The sequence below is a fragment of the Callospermophilus lateralis genome, chromosome 1, assembly GCF_048772815.1.
Source record: "Callospermophilus lateralis isolate mCalLat2 chromosome 1, mCalLat2.hap1, whole genome shotgun sequence".
In the NCBI taxonomy this organism is placed as follows: domain Eukaryota; kingdom Metazoa; phylum Chordata; class Mammalia; order Rodentia; family Sciuridae; genus Callospermophilus; species Callospermophilus lateralis.
Window position 1 is genome coordinate 158,904,106 of NC_135305.1, and position 18,798 is coordinate 158,922,903.

General features: G+C 37.3%; 1 protein-coding gene across 4 annotated transcripts in view; it reads right to left on the bottom strand.

The window, feature by feature from the left end:
- Positions 1–18,798, bottom strand: part of Sbno1 (strawberry notch homolog 1) — a 59,070-nt gene that overhangs the window by 5,005 nt on the left and 35,267 nt on the right. For all 4 annotated transcript variants that reach the window (XM_076843152.2, XM_076843079.2, XM_076842994.2 and 1 more), the window contains 14 exons: positions 18,398–18,565; positions 17,412–17,587; positions 16,870–17,001; positions 15,544–15,679; positions 14,359–14,471; positions 14,185–14,256; positions 13,480–13,579; positions 10,782–10,856; positions 9,592–9,738; positions 9,417–9,511; positions 9,231–9,323; positions 4,197–4,334; positions 3,330–3,406; positions 1,189–1,382 (listed from right to left, as the gene is read on the bottom strand). In XM_076843152.2, coding sequence (XP_076699267.1) covers positions 1,189–1,382; positions 3,330–3,406; positions 4,197–4,334; positions 9,231–9,323; positions 9,417–9,511; positions 9,592–9,738; positions 10,782–10,856; positions 13,480–13,579; positions 14,185–14,256; positions 14,359–14,471; positions 15,544–15,679; positions 16,870–17,001; positions 17,412–17,587; positions 18,398–18,565 — 1,716 coding nt within the window. The remainder of the gene's footprint in view (positions 1–1,188; positions 1,383–3,329; positions 3,407–4,196; positions 4,335–9,230; positions 9,324–9,416; positions 9,512–9,591; positions 9,739–10,781; positions 10,857–13,479; positions 13,580–14,184; positions 14,257–14,358; positions 14,472–15,543; positions 15,680–16,869; positions 17,002–17,411; positions 17,588–18,397; positions 18,566–18,798) is intronic.

Below are 18,798 nucleotides of genomic sequence, written 5' to 3' on the forward strand. Positions count from 1 at the left end.
CAAAATGATATAAAACAGGAGTTATAAACTCAAATGCTCTTCCAAGCAGGTAACTTTGAAAGGACAACTGGAAATCATAGGTCCTGGTTATGGGAACTTCAAAATTTGTCATATGGGAATGTGAACTCAATGTTCCACGTAAGATTTTTTTGAGAAACAGGTGGAAATTCAGGCTTTTACATGAAATCTCTTGAGTTTTTAAATACTGGCAACTAATTCGTGAAAATCTGTTGCAACCAAAAATACACTGAAGCTCACCTGTAATTTCAGTGACTCAGGAGACTGAGGCAGGAGGATCACAAGTTTGAGGCCAGCCCCAGCAATTTAGTGAGGCCTACATCAACTTTACAATACCTTATCTTGAAATTTTAAAAAAATTACAAAGGAGGGCTGAGGTTGTGGCTCAGTGGGAGAGCGCCTGCCTGGTATATGTGAGGCACTGGGTTCATTCCTTAGGCCCACATAAAAATGATGAAATAAAATAAAGGTATTGTGTCAATCTACAACTAAAAAAAAAATTTTTTTTTCAATTATAAAGGATTTGGGATGTAGCTCAGTGTGAACTGCTCCTGGGTTCAATCAGTACAAAAGTTAAAACTAAAAGTAAACTTGAAGGCTTGGCAGGGGGTGGTGGTGTCAAGTTTATGGAATGTCTTTGGCACATGGGCTATCAATCTTTAACCCACTGTACAAAAGGCAGTGGCTATAAATTGAAGAGCAATAACTGGTCCACTTGCTGGGACACTGAAACAAAGAGCAATAATTGGTCCACCTGATGGGACAGCTGTAGTTGAGCAAATGATGGGCAGCCACTCTGGTCTGTTCTTGCTTCCTGCAGTATTTGGAACATCCTCTGTGGCCAGTGGCTTTGAGTTCAGTAGCCTCAACCTAGCTCAATGCAGAGCCCTAGGTAAAAGCCTGGGCTGTCTTTACCACAAGCAGCCCACCCAAAGAGCAGCAGCAGCAGGCAGTGGACCAAGACGAGCTGTAAGAAGCACCATAGGGACCATCACATGAGAACTATAGCCAGATTGCAGTGTCTGTTCAAAGACCTGCAAGTTCTGTACCCACTGCTGGAACGGATTTTAGATCCATCTGGAATAAATCTAAGATGTTAGAAGAAAAACAAGAACAAGGCAGGATCTACTTTCTACCTACAACTCAAACCAAAATGAAAATTAGACTCACCTACAATCCGTTGTCCATCTTCTGTTCTTAGCCGAACTATTTGCATTTTCACATTTGTGCCACTGACAGATGCGAGAACACCCTCAACTTTTGTCCACACACTCAGCACTGAACCACATAATACATAATACGTGCGGCAGCGAAGACCTATTTCACAAACTAATCCCAAACTTGCTTTTTTGCAATTGCCACGCCTAGAAAAGATGGGGGATGGTTATGTACATACAAACACACATATTCATAAAAGGGTTTACAAAGGCTATCCAAATTTCAAATGAAAACCATGTAGCATTATTTGCCTTTAGTTTTTCATACATAATAATCTTTGGCATACTGGATTATCCTTCCAAATTATTACTACTGACTTCCAAGACTACAGCTGTATGTGGGGCTACCTAGGTGTAAAAGGGCTGACTTACTGTGTTAGTAAGCATAAGCATTTTTAACCACTTTTATATCCACTGTAGTAATGCCGTTTTCTGAAGCCAGTCATTTCTACATTATTAAATTGCCAATATACCAGTCTAAATCCAATTAATGGAAAAGGCCTCAGTAAACAAACAAAAAAGAGACCACATGGAGAAAAAAGTAACACATATCAGTATGTTATGGTCAAAGTTATTATCAACAGAAATCTTTCTGGTCAGGATCAAATCAAGATGAATTTAATACAACGTGTATGTATATAACTGTGTATATGTATCAAATGGGTACCTTTTTTCTTTTTTTCTTTTTTTTGCTATCACACAAAGCAAATGTTTTAGACAACTTTTGCAGGCTAACTTAAAACAAAAATTTTCCCCCTAATAATGGGCACAGAACCCAGGGACACTTTACTAATAAGGTATATCCCCCATTTTAAATTATTTGAGACAGAGTCTCCCCAAGTTGCTGAGAGTCCTAATAAACTGTCCTGGATGGCCTTGAACTTGTGATCTTCCTGCCTCGGCCTCTCAAGTGTCGGGATTACAGGCATGCACCACCACGACTGGTTTAGAGGTTAACGTCTAAAAATATTTTATGTTGAAAGCTATAAAGTTTTCACTAACTGCCTTAATTATCTCAAAATGAAAACAAAAACACTGCTCTCATTGAAGAAAATTCATCTACTTGTATGAATAAAAAATCAAAATAAGCTTAGCACATTGGTGCATGCCTATAATTCAAGCAACACAACAAGAGGCAGAGGCAGAAGAATTTCAAGTTTGAGGTCAGTCTTGGCAAGTTAGTGAGATCCTGTCTCAAAATTTAAAAGGGTTGGTGATATAGGTCAGTTGTAACACATGCCTGGCTTCAATTCCCATACTAACATAAAAACAACAAACTCTGAGCTCAAATTCACTTCTATTCTACAACCCTTTTCAGAGAATGGAACAGGCAGTATAAAAGCAGTACTTAATGTATGATAAAACACCGCAGAATCTGAAATACTCTAATAGACCCTGAAATGAACACAGAAAGGGGTGAGCTGGGGAGCCCAGAGCTGGACTGGATTAGCTTCAGGAAAGAACATCAAGTTTAGTTGTGTTATGCAGCTACAAGTTTACTTATGTTATTAGTTGAATTTGAACACCACTCAAAATGTTTTGTGATTATAAGAGTTGATAATGAATTTCATCTCCCAGTTTCTTAGAAGTTCCTTGGAGCTGGACACAGTAAAGCTTTAAAATAAATAAAAATAGGGCTGAGGTTGTGGCTCAGCAGTAGAGCACTTGCCTCGCATGTGTGAAGTACTGGATTTGATCCTCAGAACCACATAAAAATAAACAGAATAAAGGTATTGTGTCCATCTACAACTAAAAAACTGAAAATAAATAAAAATAAAGAAGAGAAAGAAGATATATAGGGAGGGAGAAAATAAGAAACTGAGAAGAAAAAGCAAGTTATAACACCGAGGATGACAGTTAAGACCATACTGCTAGATAACAGCTGGATGGAAATAAAAAAGCATCAAGGAAGAGTCAGGGGATACCTGGACAGCATCTGGTCCACAAATGCCCAGGAAGAATTCCTGATGAAATCAACCAAGCCTCAGCTAGCTTATTCATTTACTCATAAAGAAATATTGGTAAAGAAAAAGTGTGTTTAAATCTTGAATGCTCTTTTAAAAAAAAAATGGTGAGAAACATGAAAATACTAACCAGTAAGCATGAGTACAAGTATCTGCAGATGAATTATACTGATCTAACCAGTGCACCAGGGCATCATCTGAGACTACCTACAAAAATAAAACAAAAATTCATTTTAAACAGTATTGCTTTGATTGTCTAATCCAGCCTTTAACTTCAAAGGCAGGTCAACTTAAAATTATTTCTATACAGAAAACCTAATCATTGTTATTAGTTGAATTTGAACACCACTCAAACTGTTTTGTGATTATAAGAGTTGATAATGAATTTCAAATGAGAATAGCTAGGATTAATAATTTAAGAGAATATTAAAAAAACAAAAAGTAATCATAATATTACTTAAAACAAACAAAAAAGTTACTTGTATTTTCTAGAAATCATTGCAAGATACAAAAAATACCACTCACAAAAAAAAAAACCAAGAGTTGGTACTAAGAAATTTCAATCTCTTTACTTTTTAAAAGAAAATTCTAACTCCTGTCCTCAGCACTGAAGTGACCTTTACTGATAATATACAGTATTTCAAATCATCATCGTTAAGTGCTCAATGGTCAATAAAACATTAAGACTGAAATATTAGTGTAACAAAACAATATTTTTCTGAAACTTGTCCTTTAAACAGTAACCAAATAATGGGCTAGGGTTGTGGCTCAGTGATAGAGCACTGGTCTAGCATGTGTGAGGCACTGAGTTCCATCCTCAGCACCATATAAAAATAAATAAACAAATAAAGGTATCATGTTCATCTACAACAAAAATTAAAAAAAAAAAAAGTAGCCAAATAAAAATTGACAATTTTATGTCTAGAAGTTATTATTGACATAATTTTAACATAAACAAGTATTAAATACACAGTGCAATATACAAATAAGAAAATACCTTCTTATATTTCTTTTTTAGATCAGCATAAATTTCTAATTTGAGCTGTTTCCCAGTATTTGGTCGATAAACCAAGAAGAGTTTCTTTTTAGGGTTTACTTCTTTAACTAAGATTGCAGTTTTCTTGTTGTTCCTTATCTATTAAAAGATAAAAAAAAAAAAGAAAAGAAAAAATATGAAAATTTGATACTATAGATTTTATAACACATTTTTGTTATATCATATCTTCAAATATAATCATTGAAAAGATTAAAATACCAAGACAGGCATGGTGGTACACTCTTGTAATACCAGCAACTGGGAGGCTGAATCAGAAGGATCCCAAATTCATGGCCAGCCTTAGCAGCCATGAACTTAGGAGTCCCTGTCTCAAAGTGGAGGGGCAGGGGGGCAGTGGTGGCATCCTGGGGTATAGCTCAGTGGTAGAACATCCTAGGTTCAAACACCTCAGTACCTCCCTGCCTCTCAAAAAAAGATTATGAAACGTTGAGAAAGGACTATAACACATGATTCTAGGGACTAGGGTGGCTGAGGCAGGAGGAACGCGTCCCTGGGTTACCAAAAATGGAAGGAAAGAAGGGAGGGAAGGAGGGAGAGAGGAAAGAAACATAGTAATGTTTAGACTTTAACAAGGCCATATCAGAGAGGCAGCAACATAAATCTGGCTAAAAACACAGGTTGAGGGCCATGGTATTCTTTAGAAAAATGTTAGAAATAAGCTTTTAAAGTATGAATGTCCAATACAGACAATTTTGCTTCTTCTATTTTCTGTACAGTCAAGCAGTCTGAGAGGGAAAAAAATACATATAACACAACTAGACTATTATTTGTAATCTAGGTGGTATACATTAGGGTACCTCAAGAAAACTTTTTCATCTCTGCTATATGTTTTAAATTTTTCATAAAAACTGCTAGAGAGGGCTGGGGATGTGGCTCAAGCAGTAGCGCACTCGCCTGGCATGCATGCGGACCGGGTTCGATCCTCAGCACCAAATACAAACAAAGATATTGTGTCCACCAAAAACTAAAAAATAAATATTAAAAATTTTCTTTCTCTTAAAAAACAAAAATTTTTTGCAGTATTAGGGATTGAACATGCTCTACCATTGGGCTGTAACCCCAGCCCTTCACATTTATTTTTTCTAAAATATTTATTTATTTATTTATTTTTAGTTCTCAGCGGACACAACATCTTTGTTTGTATGTGGTGCTGAGGATCGAACCCGGGCCACACGCATGCCAGGCGAGCGCGCTATCACTTGAGCCACATCCCTAGCCCTTCACATTTATTTTTTGAAATACATATATTTTTAGTTGTAGGTGGACACAATACCTTTCTTTTATTTTTATGTGGTGCTGAGGATCAAATCCAGTGCCTCAAGCATGCTAGGTGAACACACTACCACTGAACCACAACTGTAGCCCCCAGCCTTTCTCATTTTGAGGAAAGGTCTCAATAAACTGCCCAGGGTAGTCTCCCAAACAGCTCAGATTAAAAGGTGTGCACCATACTTAGTCTTGGCTGAATATTTTTAATTTTTTTAAAATTTGGACTTATAAGAGGTATTTGAGGGAAAAGGAATTATTTCTTCTTTAATAAGGTACAAAACTTCCAAGCAATTCTCTTTTTTTTTTTTTTTTTTGGTTGGGGGGTACTGGGAATTGAACCCAGGAGTACTCGACCACTGAGCCACATCCTCAGCCCTATTTTGTATTTTACTTAGAGATAGGGTCTACCCTGAGTTATTCAGCGCATCACTTTTTGCTGAGGCTGGCTCTGAACTACTGATTCTCCGATCTCAGCCTCTTGAGCCTCTGGGATTATAGGCATGCACCACTGTACCCAGCTCCAAGCAATAATCTCTAGTATGGAAATGGAGGGAAAACTTCAAAACACAAATGCTTTACCACCTCCTCCACACAACATAACAGTGCTCACTGAGCTATTTATATTATGATAAAAGCCACATCTTACAATGGTAAAAAAGGCAGTATTTCATTCTCTAATTTGTGGACGTTAAAGATGCTTTGTCTTTTACCTGTTCAAGTTAAAAAAAAATTTATTTTTACTATAATTTATATAATTATAGTAAAGTCACAAAATAATAAAGGGAAAATTACACTTTTAAAGTTTCCATCAGATGTTGTGAAACACACTAACTGTCCCTTAGAGGACATGCAATGTCCTATAAGTGTCATGCTAACTAGTTACAGTTACAAAATAAATCATCATGGTATAAGGGAAATAAAGGTAACCCTTTCCACTGCTGCTTAAGGATAGCACACATTATACACATAACGCATGTCTGCTTAATGCTGTGGAGGTTCAGAAACAAATGGCTGCACAGTCCTGGAATGATGCCCCTCTAGAACCATTGCCCTTGGGATCCAGTCTCCTATTGCCATGTGGGAAACCAATTACCACATCCTTCTACTCAAGGGGAGCTAAAAAACCAGAACTTTCAACCAATTCAGACAATAATTTCAATTAAAAAAATAACAGCACCCTATTTAAACTAATTGATCAAAATCCAATCTAGGGGAAAACCTGAATAAAATGGCTTATTTATTTAGTGGTGCTAGGAATTGAACCCATACCTTGTGCATGCGAGGCAAGCACTCTACCAAATGAGCTATATCCCCAGCCCCTAAACTAGGTTAATTATTAATATCCTATTTGATTAATTGTTAACATCATAATTGTGATACTACAGTCTTGCAAAATATTACCATAAAGGGAAGTGGGCAAAGTATATAAGGATTTCTCAAAATTATTTTTTTTCTTTTTGTATTGAGAATTCAATCTAAGGGGGCTTGACCACTGAACTACATCCCCGCTTCTTTTTATTTTAAGACATTTGCTGGGATTACAGGTGTGCACCACCACGCCTGGCTCTAAATTCTTTTAGATGCACGTGAATCCACATCCATTAAAAAAATTCTCCCAGCACCACTCAAAACTAACAAGCAAGCAAGCCAGGCATGGTGGTATATGTCTATAGATAACAGATACTCAGGAGGTTGCAGCAGGAGGATCCCTTGAGCCCAGGAGTTCAAGGTCACCCTGAGCAACAAAATAAGACCACATCTTACAGAAAAGGAAAAAAAACTCAAAACTCCAAAACTACAAACTAGAAGGCAGATGGTTTGGGGGGGCTCTACTTTAAATCAGGAACCAGCAAATTAGACTTATAGACCAACTCTAGTCTGAGGCTCCTAAGTTTAAGTACAGTTCAAAAAAGGAAGGAAAGAGAGAAAAAGAAGTCAAAAAAAAAAAAAAAAAAAAAGAAAAGAAAAGATATATAACATAGACCAGAGATTGCTTTCAAACCTGACACAGTTATTATCAATTGGGCCTTTTACAGAAAGGTTAAGGGAATTATGCTGCTTATGACATCATCGTATATGATTCCCTCTTGCACTTATTTATTTTTGGCACTGGACATCCAACCAAGACCTTGCATATGCTAAGCACTCACTCTACCACTGAGCTACATCTCCAGCCCCACTGCAGTTGATCTCTGTCTTTATAGCTGTCACTCCATAAATAGTTCCAAAATGTGAATTTACAACCAATGGAATATTGTCCATCCTTTTCAGAAAGGAATGAGGAGGCTCCAACACATGCCATAATATGAATAAACCTGGAAGACATTAGACTAAGGGAAATAAGTCAGACATAAAAAAGCAAATATAGTACAATTCAATTTACATTAGGTATCTAGAATAGACAAATTCATAGAATAAGTAGAACAGTGGTGGCTGGTGTAATGGGGCATTATGGCTTAATGATTTGAGTTTGGGATACTTAAAAGTTTTGGACAGAAGTTGGTGATGGGTTGCAAAATACTGTGACTGTAATTAATGCTACTGAAATGTATCCTTCAAAATAATTGATAGATTTATATAATATAGGTCCACATAAACAAACAAATAAATAAATAAGGATCATATAAGCCCCAATCGGGAGAAAGCCAAAAAAGTAGAATATGAGAAATATTTCAAAAAATAAAATTCATAAAATTTTCTGAAATAAGATTTGAAATTACTGAAAGCATAAAACATACCTGACAATATAGTAAAACTACTATATTTATTTATTTACCAGGGACGGAATCCAGGATTGCTTAATCACCAACCCACATCCCCAGCCCTTTTTTATATTTTATTAGAGACAGCGTCTCTCTGAGCTGCTTAGGACCTTGCTAAATTGCTGGGTTTGACCTCACAATCCTCCTGCCTCAGCCTCCTAAGTCAGTGGGATTATAGGCATGCACCACTGTATCTGGCAAAATTACTATGTTTTAAAGAGAACATTCTTTGAGCATTTAGGCAAAAGAAATGAATTAAAAATGAAAGAAAGGGACTGGGGCTGGAGCTCATGGTTTGCATGTGTGAAGCCCGGGTTTCAATCCTCAGCACCACATAAATAAAATAAAGGCATTGTGTCCACCTACAACTTAAAAAAATAAATTAAATAAGAAGAAAGAAAGAAACAAACAAAGAAACAAGAAAGAAAGACCAGAGCACCAGAAACTTCGAGGACAACCTTTTATCCCAGAAGAACACAGTAGCACATTTAAGATGCCAAGGGAAAAAATGTGAACCTATGACTTTGTCTATGGTAAACATGTCTCTTAAGTATAGGGGCAGAGAAAAATTGACTAGCTGGCAGCAACTCAAGGCAATATTCCCATAACCACTTCTAAATCAGTCAAAAAAATCTCCAAAAACAACAACAAAAAACCCACGAAGCATTAAGAAGATTAAAGAAAACTGTTATATTATTTTAAAAAAAGATTTGATTTACTAAGAATAAATAAAAATTATGAACTTGAGTGTAGTAGTGACCCTCTAAATATATTAAGTAAAAAAGCATGTAAAACGGATAAACATACAATCACAAGAACAAACCATCACAACAGTGACAGAAACAACCATAAATGCACAAAAAAAAAAAAAAAGGGAAGAGACATGCTGGCAGTAAAAAGCATCATGTATTTGAGAAGCCAAGATCCAAAGGAGACATCGTACTTGCAGTGACAAGTAAAAGCCGTCATCTGGTCCTGTCAGCTCCGCCCAAATCTTGGTTGCTTCCTCCCAAGACATTCCCCTCTCTACACTAATCTGTAAAAGAAATCACGGGATTTAAATTAAATTAGCTCTGTAAATGCCCATCACACAATCGAACATGAACATGAACACACTTTTCAAACTTACTGTGTATAATTCTACGTGGCCAGAAGTTGAATATCCTGGGGTCAGAAACTTCTTAACATCACTTTTTCTCACCTTTTCATCTCCAGAACCAAGATCTTAAATGAGAAAAAGCAACATGTAAATGTAAAATGAACACTGATTAGGACATGTGACATGTTAAAATTTCTTCACTTACCTAGAATTCCCATATCATATCTTCCATTTTTTTTGGCATTTTGCACAACTGCAGTAAGTGTGTCCGCAAAATACTGAAACAATGCATTCTGCTGATGCACCTCCATGCCCAGAATTCTATTTAAGAATTTTCCTATGTTGTTATAATCTGCAACAAGATTATATGAACAATTTCATGCATTCAAATGTTAATTAAAATTCTTCTTATCCCTCTAGACAAACTTCAACTTCCACATTATTTTGCAAAGTCTTCCTTTTCAACTCTTATGCTGTCCCTACAATAGGGCTATAATTTGCCCATTTCTACCTTTAGCCATTAGCACTGTAGTGGCACATTCAGGACATATTGGCAAATTGATTTTTGGCATTTTCAACTTTGCTGAAGGAAAATTATGAACACAATTTAGCACAACTGGTTCATCAACATTAAATATTCACTCAAGTTGGGAGCAGTGGCACATGCTTCTCAGCCAAGCTACTTAGGACGCTGAAGCAGGTAGACTGCAAGTTCAAGGCCAGCCTGGACAACTTGTAGGACCCTGTCTTTTCTTTTTTGAAACTTCCTTTAAAAAAAAAAAAAAAACTTATTTTTATTTTTTAGTTTTAGGTGGACACAATATCTTCATTTTACATTTATGTGGTGCTAAGAATCGAACCCAGTGCCTCACGCATGCTAGGTGAGTGTGCTATTACTTGAGCCTCACCCCCAGCCCAAGACCCTGTCTTAAAATAACAAGGCTAGGGATACAGGTCAGTGAAAACCAGTGAATCTCAACCTTGTCTGGAACACTTGTAAGTTTTGGAAAACTACCACCATCTGTGCTCCACACCTGGAGCCAGTATTACTTAAAAGTTTAACAGTTGATCATATTTGCAGCCAGGTTTGAGAACTACTGCTCAGTAGGCATAATAGACTTTTCACTTCATTTGAATAAACCACAATAGCCAAAAGCACACAGAGTGGTCAATAATGATAGATAAGGCTGGGGATATGGTTCAGAGATACAGTAATCATCCCTGTCATGCATGAGGCCCTGGGTTTGATGCCCAGCACCCAAAGACGGTGCAAAAACAAAAACAAGAACACAACTATTGACCTAAAAGCTTCCTCTCTGTTGACAAAAACAAATATAACAAAATGGACTTCACTAATTTAAGAGTTACACGCACATACAAAGTTAACAATACTACCTTTATCAAGAGTAAGAATTCCCGAGCGATCTTCTACATTGATCAGGCCAACTCCTATCAGTCCTTGTCGAACATCTGTAAGAAAATAAATTTGTAAAAAGCCTAATTCAAACAATCCAAGGAGTTATTACATAACTAATCTAACTAGATAAATAATTCTACGTTAAGATCCACCCCATCCGGGCATGGTGGCACATCCCTATAAATTCCAGCTACTGGGGATGCTGAGGTAGGAGGATTACAACTTGGAGACCAGCTTGGGCAAGTTAGCAAGACCTGTCAAAAACATAAAGGGCTGGGGATGCTGCTTAGTGGTAGAGCACAGGCTGATCATGTGGAAGACCCTGGGTTCAATCTCCAAGGACAGAGGACAGGAAAAAATTTCAACCTATATATCTTCCACAGTTCCAAGTAGATGAATAAAGTGATACTCACAGTCCCCAAAGGTCTTTAGCCACTCCAAAATCCTGCAGTACTCAAACCTCTTACTATATTATCTTCATTCTTGTTTTTTCTTTCCTAGGGTACTGGGGTTCAAACCCAGGACACCTTGTGCTTGCTAAGAAGGTGACATATTGAAATGTATATACCACTGGACCTTCATTAAAATATCTTTCCAATAGCAATACCACACAATGGAGACCTTTCTTTATGCAGCTGTCGTGCACAGAATCTCAACCATTTTGCACAATCAGAATATTGATCAAATAATTGTATGAATTAATAACATAATAATTCTTCTATCCAGATGTTACCATTATTGACAAAGTAATGCAACAGGTAAATAACATGTAGTCAATATGCCTTGAATTCTAATATTAAGAGGAGAGTTTATGGACTTTTTTTTTTTAAAAAGTAGGAGATTGGGAGTAGAGCTCAGTGATACAGCACATGGCTAGCATGCACAAGGCCTTGGATTCAAACATGAGTATTGTAAAAGAAAGAAGAAAACCCAAACACCAAATACCAAAAGGAAAAAAAAAAAAAAAGTATACAGGTTCCAACCCAAACTTACAGAATAAGAGTATATAAGCGAAGAGGGTCAACTCTGACCCAGACTTCTCCTTTTGGGAATCACTCCAATTGGGGAAAAATCACCTATATGTAAGGATAGCTGTGTAAGTTCAGCACTGTTTCTGGTGGCAAAAAATAGGAAACCATCTGAACATAAGTAAGTGAATAAACTGTCAGATTACTATTGCTATTAGCATGTGTGAGACCCTGGGTTTGCTCCCTAGTACCATAAAATAAATGAACACAATAAGTAAATAAAAGAACACCCAAGCTGTTAAATAGAGAAAAGATGTGGAGTGCTGCCTCTGTTCACACCGTCAATGTCTGATTTCAGGGTTAAAAATTAAATGTATTAACTTGTCATTCTGGGGAGAGGGGTTACTAGAAATTGAGCCCAGGGTTGCTCTACCATTGAACTACATCCACAGCTCCCCTTTTTTTGTACCAGGGATTGAACTCAGGGGCACTTGACCACTGAACCACATCCACAGCCCTTTTTAGTACTTTATTTAGAGACAGGGTCTCACTGAGTTGCTTAGGACCTTGCTAAGTTGCTGAGGCTCGCTTTGAACTCATGATCCTCTTGCCTCAGCCTCTAGAGCTGCTGGGATTACAGGCATACACCATCGCACCCAGCTCCACAGCCCATTTTTTATTTTGAGATAGGGTCTCACTAAATTGCTGAGGCTGGCCTCAAACTTAAGATCCTCCCACCTCAGCAGCCTCTTGAGTAACTGAAATTATAAGATATCCATCACCATGCCCAGTTTCACTATACTTTAGTTGATTTTCATTATTTACAATAAATAAGTGATCATTGAATAGTAACAGTAATTTTGTATACTCCCTCCAATGATCAAAAAAGTGAAAGAGTGAGAAAGAGTCTCCTTTTTTGGTCATTGGAGGTCTCTGAAGGAAAATAAGAACTGAGTTAAAGCTTTGTCATTTCTTCTGTCAAAAGACAGGGATCATGACTACCCTTAACTGGAAGGTCAACATAGACTATTACAGATACTTATTAGTATGTCCTGATATACTGGAAAGCACTTTCTAGTGAAAAATGTCAATTCCACAATGACAACGCTTTAGTTACTTGGTCTCTCCTTATATTTCAAAATATTTTCAGTTTTCCGAACTACTAAAATCTAAATTACTTATATTAACGGGGTGAGAAAAATATAGATTTATAAATTTGGAATGAGTCATTTCCATAGTACTAGCAAGGATTTTTTTTTTAAGTATGAAAATTTCAAAAAAGAAGATCCTATAAGCCTCATGTGCCCATTGCCTAGTTTTCACAATGGTTACTATGTCATCTACAATCCCCACAAAACCCATCCCCCAGATTATTCTTGAGGTTTTAACATTAAAATGAAATTTTAAAAGGTATTTGGCAGAGTGATTTAATTTTTAAAAAAACTACCCTCTTCAAGTAAGTTCAGTTTTAAGACAACATGCAATAAATTGTGCCAAGAGCAAAAGCACTTTCATATGAATTAAGTTACTTATAACCAATCTGTTTATTATAAAAAGTAAACTAAGTTATCTGAAGTTTATTAAGTTGTGTTTAAAGAAAAATAAAAACTAAAAAATAATAAATGTTAGAACAAGTTTTAATATATTCCTGTCAGTAGGTATTCTTCATGGTTATGACTTTTTTGTTATCACTATTTTTAAAAATTACCTTTAAAGAATTCTCCGGGATAGTCTGGAGGTGGTGATACCATAGGAGAGTCCAAATTTACAATGGATTTCATAACAATTTCTAAAGCATTTCTTCCATACTACAATAAAAACCAAAATATTTTAACCACTTTCAGCTCTTACGACATTTTTCAATTACATTTTAGACTGAATAAACTATTATTGTACTGAAGAATTCAAGACTAAAAGTTCTCAATTATCTATATATTTGATATGTCAGTACCTCCTACATGCTATGCAAGTGCTCTCCACATGCCACATTGTATGTCTATTCTATTGCCGAGATCAAGCCTATGTACACACTGTTCAATAAACAATAATTTGCTTTACTTCCAGGAACTTGCACTTGATTCATTCCTATTTATTATATTTCTATTTCCCAATAGAAGTGGAAAGATAACTATATTGCAGCAGGCTCACTAAAGATGTAACATATATTTGAAATTCTGTCTTAAAGCAAGTCATAATATAAAAGCAAAACTAAAACTGCAGGCAGACTTTTCAATTATATTTTTGGCAGTATTGGGGATTGAATCCATGCCTCACACTTGCTAGTTAAGTGTTCTACCAGTGAGCTACAGCCCCAGCCCATTTTCAATTTTAAACAGTAACTTCTTTTCCTTTTGTCACTATAGACATCACACACTTCCACAAGTTTTCAAAAATACTGAATGCCAAAACATACCTTATTATCAAAGTTGAACCTGCTCAGGTCCCTGGATTCTGTTGCTCGCCTGTCTCCATGTGTAAGGGCCCCCTAGCAAAACACAAACATTTCCAATCAAAGCATGGTTAGCCCCCTTACTAGAAGACAGGTAACAGAGACCATCTTTACACACTAGACTACTCAAAAACTTACCAAACTCTCAAGTCTTTTAGCAACAATAGATGCAAATCTTTGTTCTCCCGCCAACTCAGAAATCAAAAAGACGTACTCGGGTGCAGTAACTTGGTTTGATCTATGAGTTCTTCCTGTAATAACATTTTCTTAGATGTCAATGATTACGTTCACTAGAGACAGATACTCTGAGATGTTTTCCTAGCATTTAAAATTAAGCTTATACTGAATAACCCATAAGAGGAAAACAAAGAAATTTTTAACATTTTTCCATAGCTACCCAAAAGTACACAGGTGAAAATACTGACAAAAGAAATGCAAATTCAGAGGAATATTCCCCCTTATGAGGAAACAGAACCTTGTGAGACTTAAATACTCAAAGTATTATTATTGCTTAGTTTTGGGTAACCATAATGTTGCTAATATGTGGGCACTTTGGATTCTGCCAAAATTGTTGATATTAAATTACCATGTGTCAGGAATATGAAAATGGAAAGCACTAATGATGTACCATCAGTAGAGCCCCTGAGGACTGAAAAAGGGACATGGAAGAAAGAGATACTGTAACACAAACCCCATAAATCCTACAGGTCCAAAATGAAGATACTTGTAAGAAGCCCCATTCTTGGATAAAATGCCAGAAAGCCCATGAAGTCTCCCAGGTATCTATCTATCTATTCAGGGGGCGAGTTTTGTATGCCACGGATTGAACCAAGGGGCACTTCACCACTGAGCCACATCCCCAGTGCTTTTTTTTTTTTTTTTAATATTTATTTCTTAGTTTTCGGCGGATACAACATCTTTGTTTGTATGTGATGCTGAGGATCGAACCCAGGCTGCAAGCATGCCAGGTGAGCGCGTACCGCTTGAGCCACATCCCCAGCCCCCCAGTGCTTTTTAATACATTATTTAGAGAGAGGTTCTCACTGAATTGCCTAGGTCTCACTAAGTTGCTAAGGCTGGCTTTGAACTCATGATCATTCTGTCTTAGCCTCTGGACCCACTGGGATTACAGGCATTCACCACCATGCCCAGCAGATAGTTTTAAAAATAGAAAACAATTCATGAAGCACTATATGTCATAATGTATATACAATATACCTTAAATGCAAAATCCAAGATTTCAAGTTCTAAAATTTTATGTATGTACACACTTGCCCTATGATTCCCAGGACCCACCTGGTAAAATTCAGTGTAAGAACTCACCAAATTGTTGAATTGCTCTATCAGCACTCCATGGTAACTCCAAAGTCATATGAACTCTTCGCCTTTGATTTTTGGCTCTCCGATCTGCTTGTAATGAAATACCTGAGCTAGCAGCTTCTGAGATGATAGCAATATTCTATATTAAATGTAAGAAAAAGAAAAATCACTTTTGTACACAAACAGGGCAGGCCCTAATTAAATACTATTTTCTGCCTTTCTCAATAATAGGACTCCCAGTTTTAGCAGGATACATGAATGCCTAGCTAGAATAATATCAGCTATCCAAGTCTCCCTTATGGCTAAAAGTGGGCATGTAACCAGTTGGATGTAGATGGTAAGGTAAGTACAATATCCTAAAATGTGTTTAAATGTGGGGGACAAGCTGGGCATGGTGGTACAGGCCTGTAATCCCAATAACTTCAGAGGCTGGGGCAGGAGGAGAGCAAGTCTTCTCTTGGGCAATACTGGAGACTGAACCCAATAGCGGTCTTCCATGGACCTATACATGGCCAGCTCTTTTTACTTTGAGGCAGGGTCTTAGCTGCAGAGTCCTAGAACTTGTGATACTACAGTCTTAGCCACCTGGGATTACAGGTATGCAGTACCATGACTGCCTTTTATTTTTAGAAGACAACTTTAGGGGGCTGGGATTGTGGCTCAGCGATAGAGCACTCGCCTAGCACGGGCGGGACCCGGGTTCGATCCTCAGTACCACATTATAAATAAATAAGTAAACAAAGGCATTGTGTTGGGTGGGGGGAGACAACTTTAGGACAAAAGTTACATGCCTATTATTCTTTTTTGGTAAATAACTGGGACTATTTTACATGTTTTTATTATCATTTAATCATAAATTGAATACAATGAACCAGATATGGTTCTTGATAGTTTTGGGGTTTTTCTTTTTTAATGCACTCTTGTGGATTCAATCCAGGGCCTTAAATATGCAAGGCAAACACTCTGGCACTGAGTTACACATCCTCAGCTCCTCTTTTATTTTTACATAGGGTTTCACTAATGTGCCCAGGCTGATCTGCAATTTCTTGCCTCAGCCTACCAAGCAGCTGGAATTACAGGTGATAAATGTGAACTACCACACTAGGCATAGTTTTATAACATTTTTAAAAAACAACTGTGAGGATGAAGGTTGTAGAAAAGTGATAGAACACTTGCCTAGCATGCACAAGGCCACGGGGTCAATCCACAGAACCACATGGATTTGCGTACAAAAGATAACTTTAATAGGGGAAAAAAGCCCTAAAGCTTAACGTATGGGAATTCTTCCTTTCCCTTTTTTATAAATAAAAGTATCTAAGAAAAACACACCTTATCTCCATCCATAAATCTTTGTTTTTCTGTGATATTTAGTATTTCCACAGGAACATCAAGTTCAGATCTTGACTCATAAGATATGCTTCCATCGTCATTGCTCACAACCCGCCCCTTGCGGCCAGTCATCTGAGAAAAATGAAGACATTACAACAATGGTACTTGACTCTGGGGCATGCAACTCAGCAGCTCCTTCATTAAAGAAATTTAGGTAGCAGAAATAGAAAATACTGCAACATAGTCCCTGAGAAAAACTGACACATGGCCACCATCACAAGGACTCTAAGACAAGTGTAGCAAGCACTGAGACTCAGGGCTCTAGACACACTTGTATACTGGAGACAAGACTTCATCTGCTCCAGGACAACTAGAGTAGAATGAGTGTTCTAAGCGTCAGAGGAAACCAGACAGATTATGATGTGGTGATACCCATGCCACAAATCACTCCAGAGGGCTTCAATACCACTCAGTTATAACTTTTAAAAGTGGCTACATTGATACCAAAAAGACATAGCTCTAATGAAGTCCCACACATTTACCTCAGCAACATTCTCTGGACCACCAAGCTCATCAATAAGTTCATCGAGAGTATTAGGCGGCAGGTCTTCGGCAAGCTTTTCCAATTTATCCAGTAGGTCTTTCTTCATCTGTTGGGCCCTTTCCACAGCGTCCTGACTTGTTATGAGGCTACTGTTACTGTTGGTGTTACTATTAGCTAGATTTAAAAGAATATTAAAAAAAAAAAAAATCAATACAAAGTTTAAAAACTTGTTTAAAAGTAAATTCTGGGGTCTGGGGTTGTGGCTCAGAGGCGTGCACCACTTGGTTTGAAATCAACCAATCAATCAATAAACTGAAAGTCCAACAACTGAAAAAATACATATAAAGACTCCACACACACACACAGAAGAAAACCATATTTAAAGATGGGTGTGTTGACCCATGACTATAATCCCAGTGGCTCAGGAGGATTTCAAGTTTGAGGCCAGCCTGGGCAACTTAGCCAGACCCTGTCTCAAAGCGCTTGCCTGGCATATGTGAGGTGCTGGGTTCAACCCTTAGCACCACATAAAAAAAGGTATTATGTCCAACTACAACTAAGAAAGGGGGGGGGGGTGGCAAAGCTCAGTGGTAGAGCACCTAAGAGTTTAGTCCATAGTACCACAAAAAAGCATATTTTAGTCAGGCACAGTGGCGTACTCCTATAATCCCAACAATGGGGAGGATGAGTCAACAGGGTGGCAAGATCAAGGGCATCCTTGGTAACTTTGTGAGACCATCTCAAAACAAAAAATAGAGCATTGGGGTTATAGCTTGCACGTATGAGGCACTGGATTCGATTCTTACGCCACATATAAGAAAAATAAAAGTCCACTGACAACAACAACAAAAAACATTAAAATATTACAGGGCTGGGGATATCAACTCAGTGGAAGAGTGTGCCCTGACTTCAATCCCTACTGTCACAATAAATAAACAGCATATATTACAGATAAAGCACATAAGCACATTTCTACAAAGATACCTGGTGTACTGTTAGGAGCAGGTGAGATAACTGGTGTAGATGAAAAACTAGGTCGTTTTGATCCAAGACCTGATGCTAATAAGGCACTTTGAATAGAATCTGGATCTATACTCTTCTTCTTTTTTTTATCTTTGTTTTTTTTGTGATCTTTTCTGATTAACCAGGGATCTGAAAGTCAAGAAAAGATGTCAAATCATCTGTTGAACACACAATACTTAAAGAAGACAACCCCTAACCTTTGAATATTTTTATATTGTGAACTGATACTTCTGAGTCGTCATGAACTATAATGTCCAGTACAACCTTGCCATATACCACAGGCACCATCCCACATTTTGAGGTTCAATTAAAACAACTGTTCAAAACAGATTATCATCTGCCATAAATGAGTTTCAAACCTC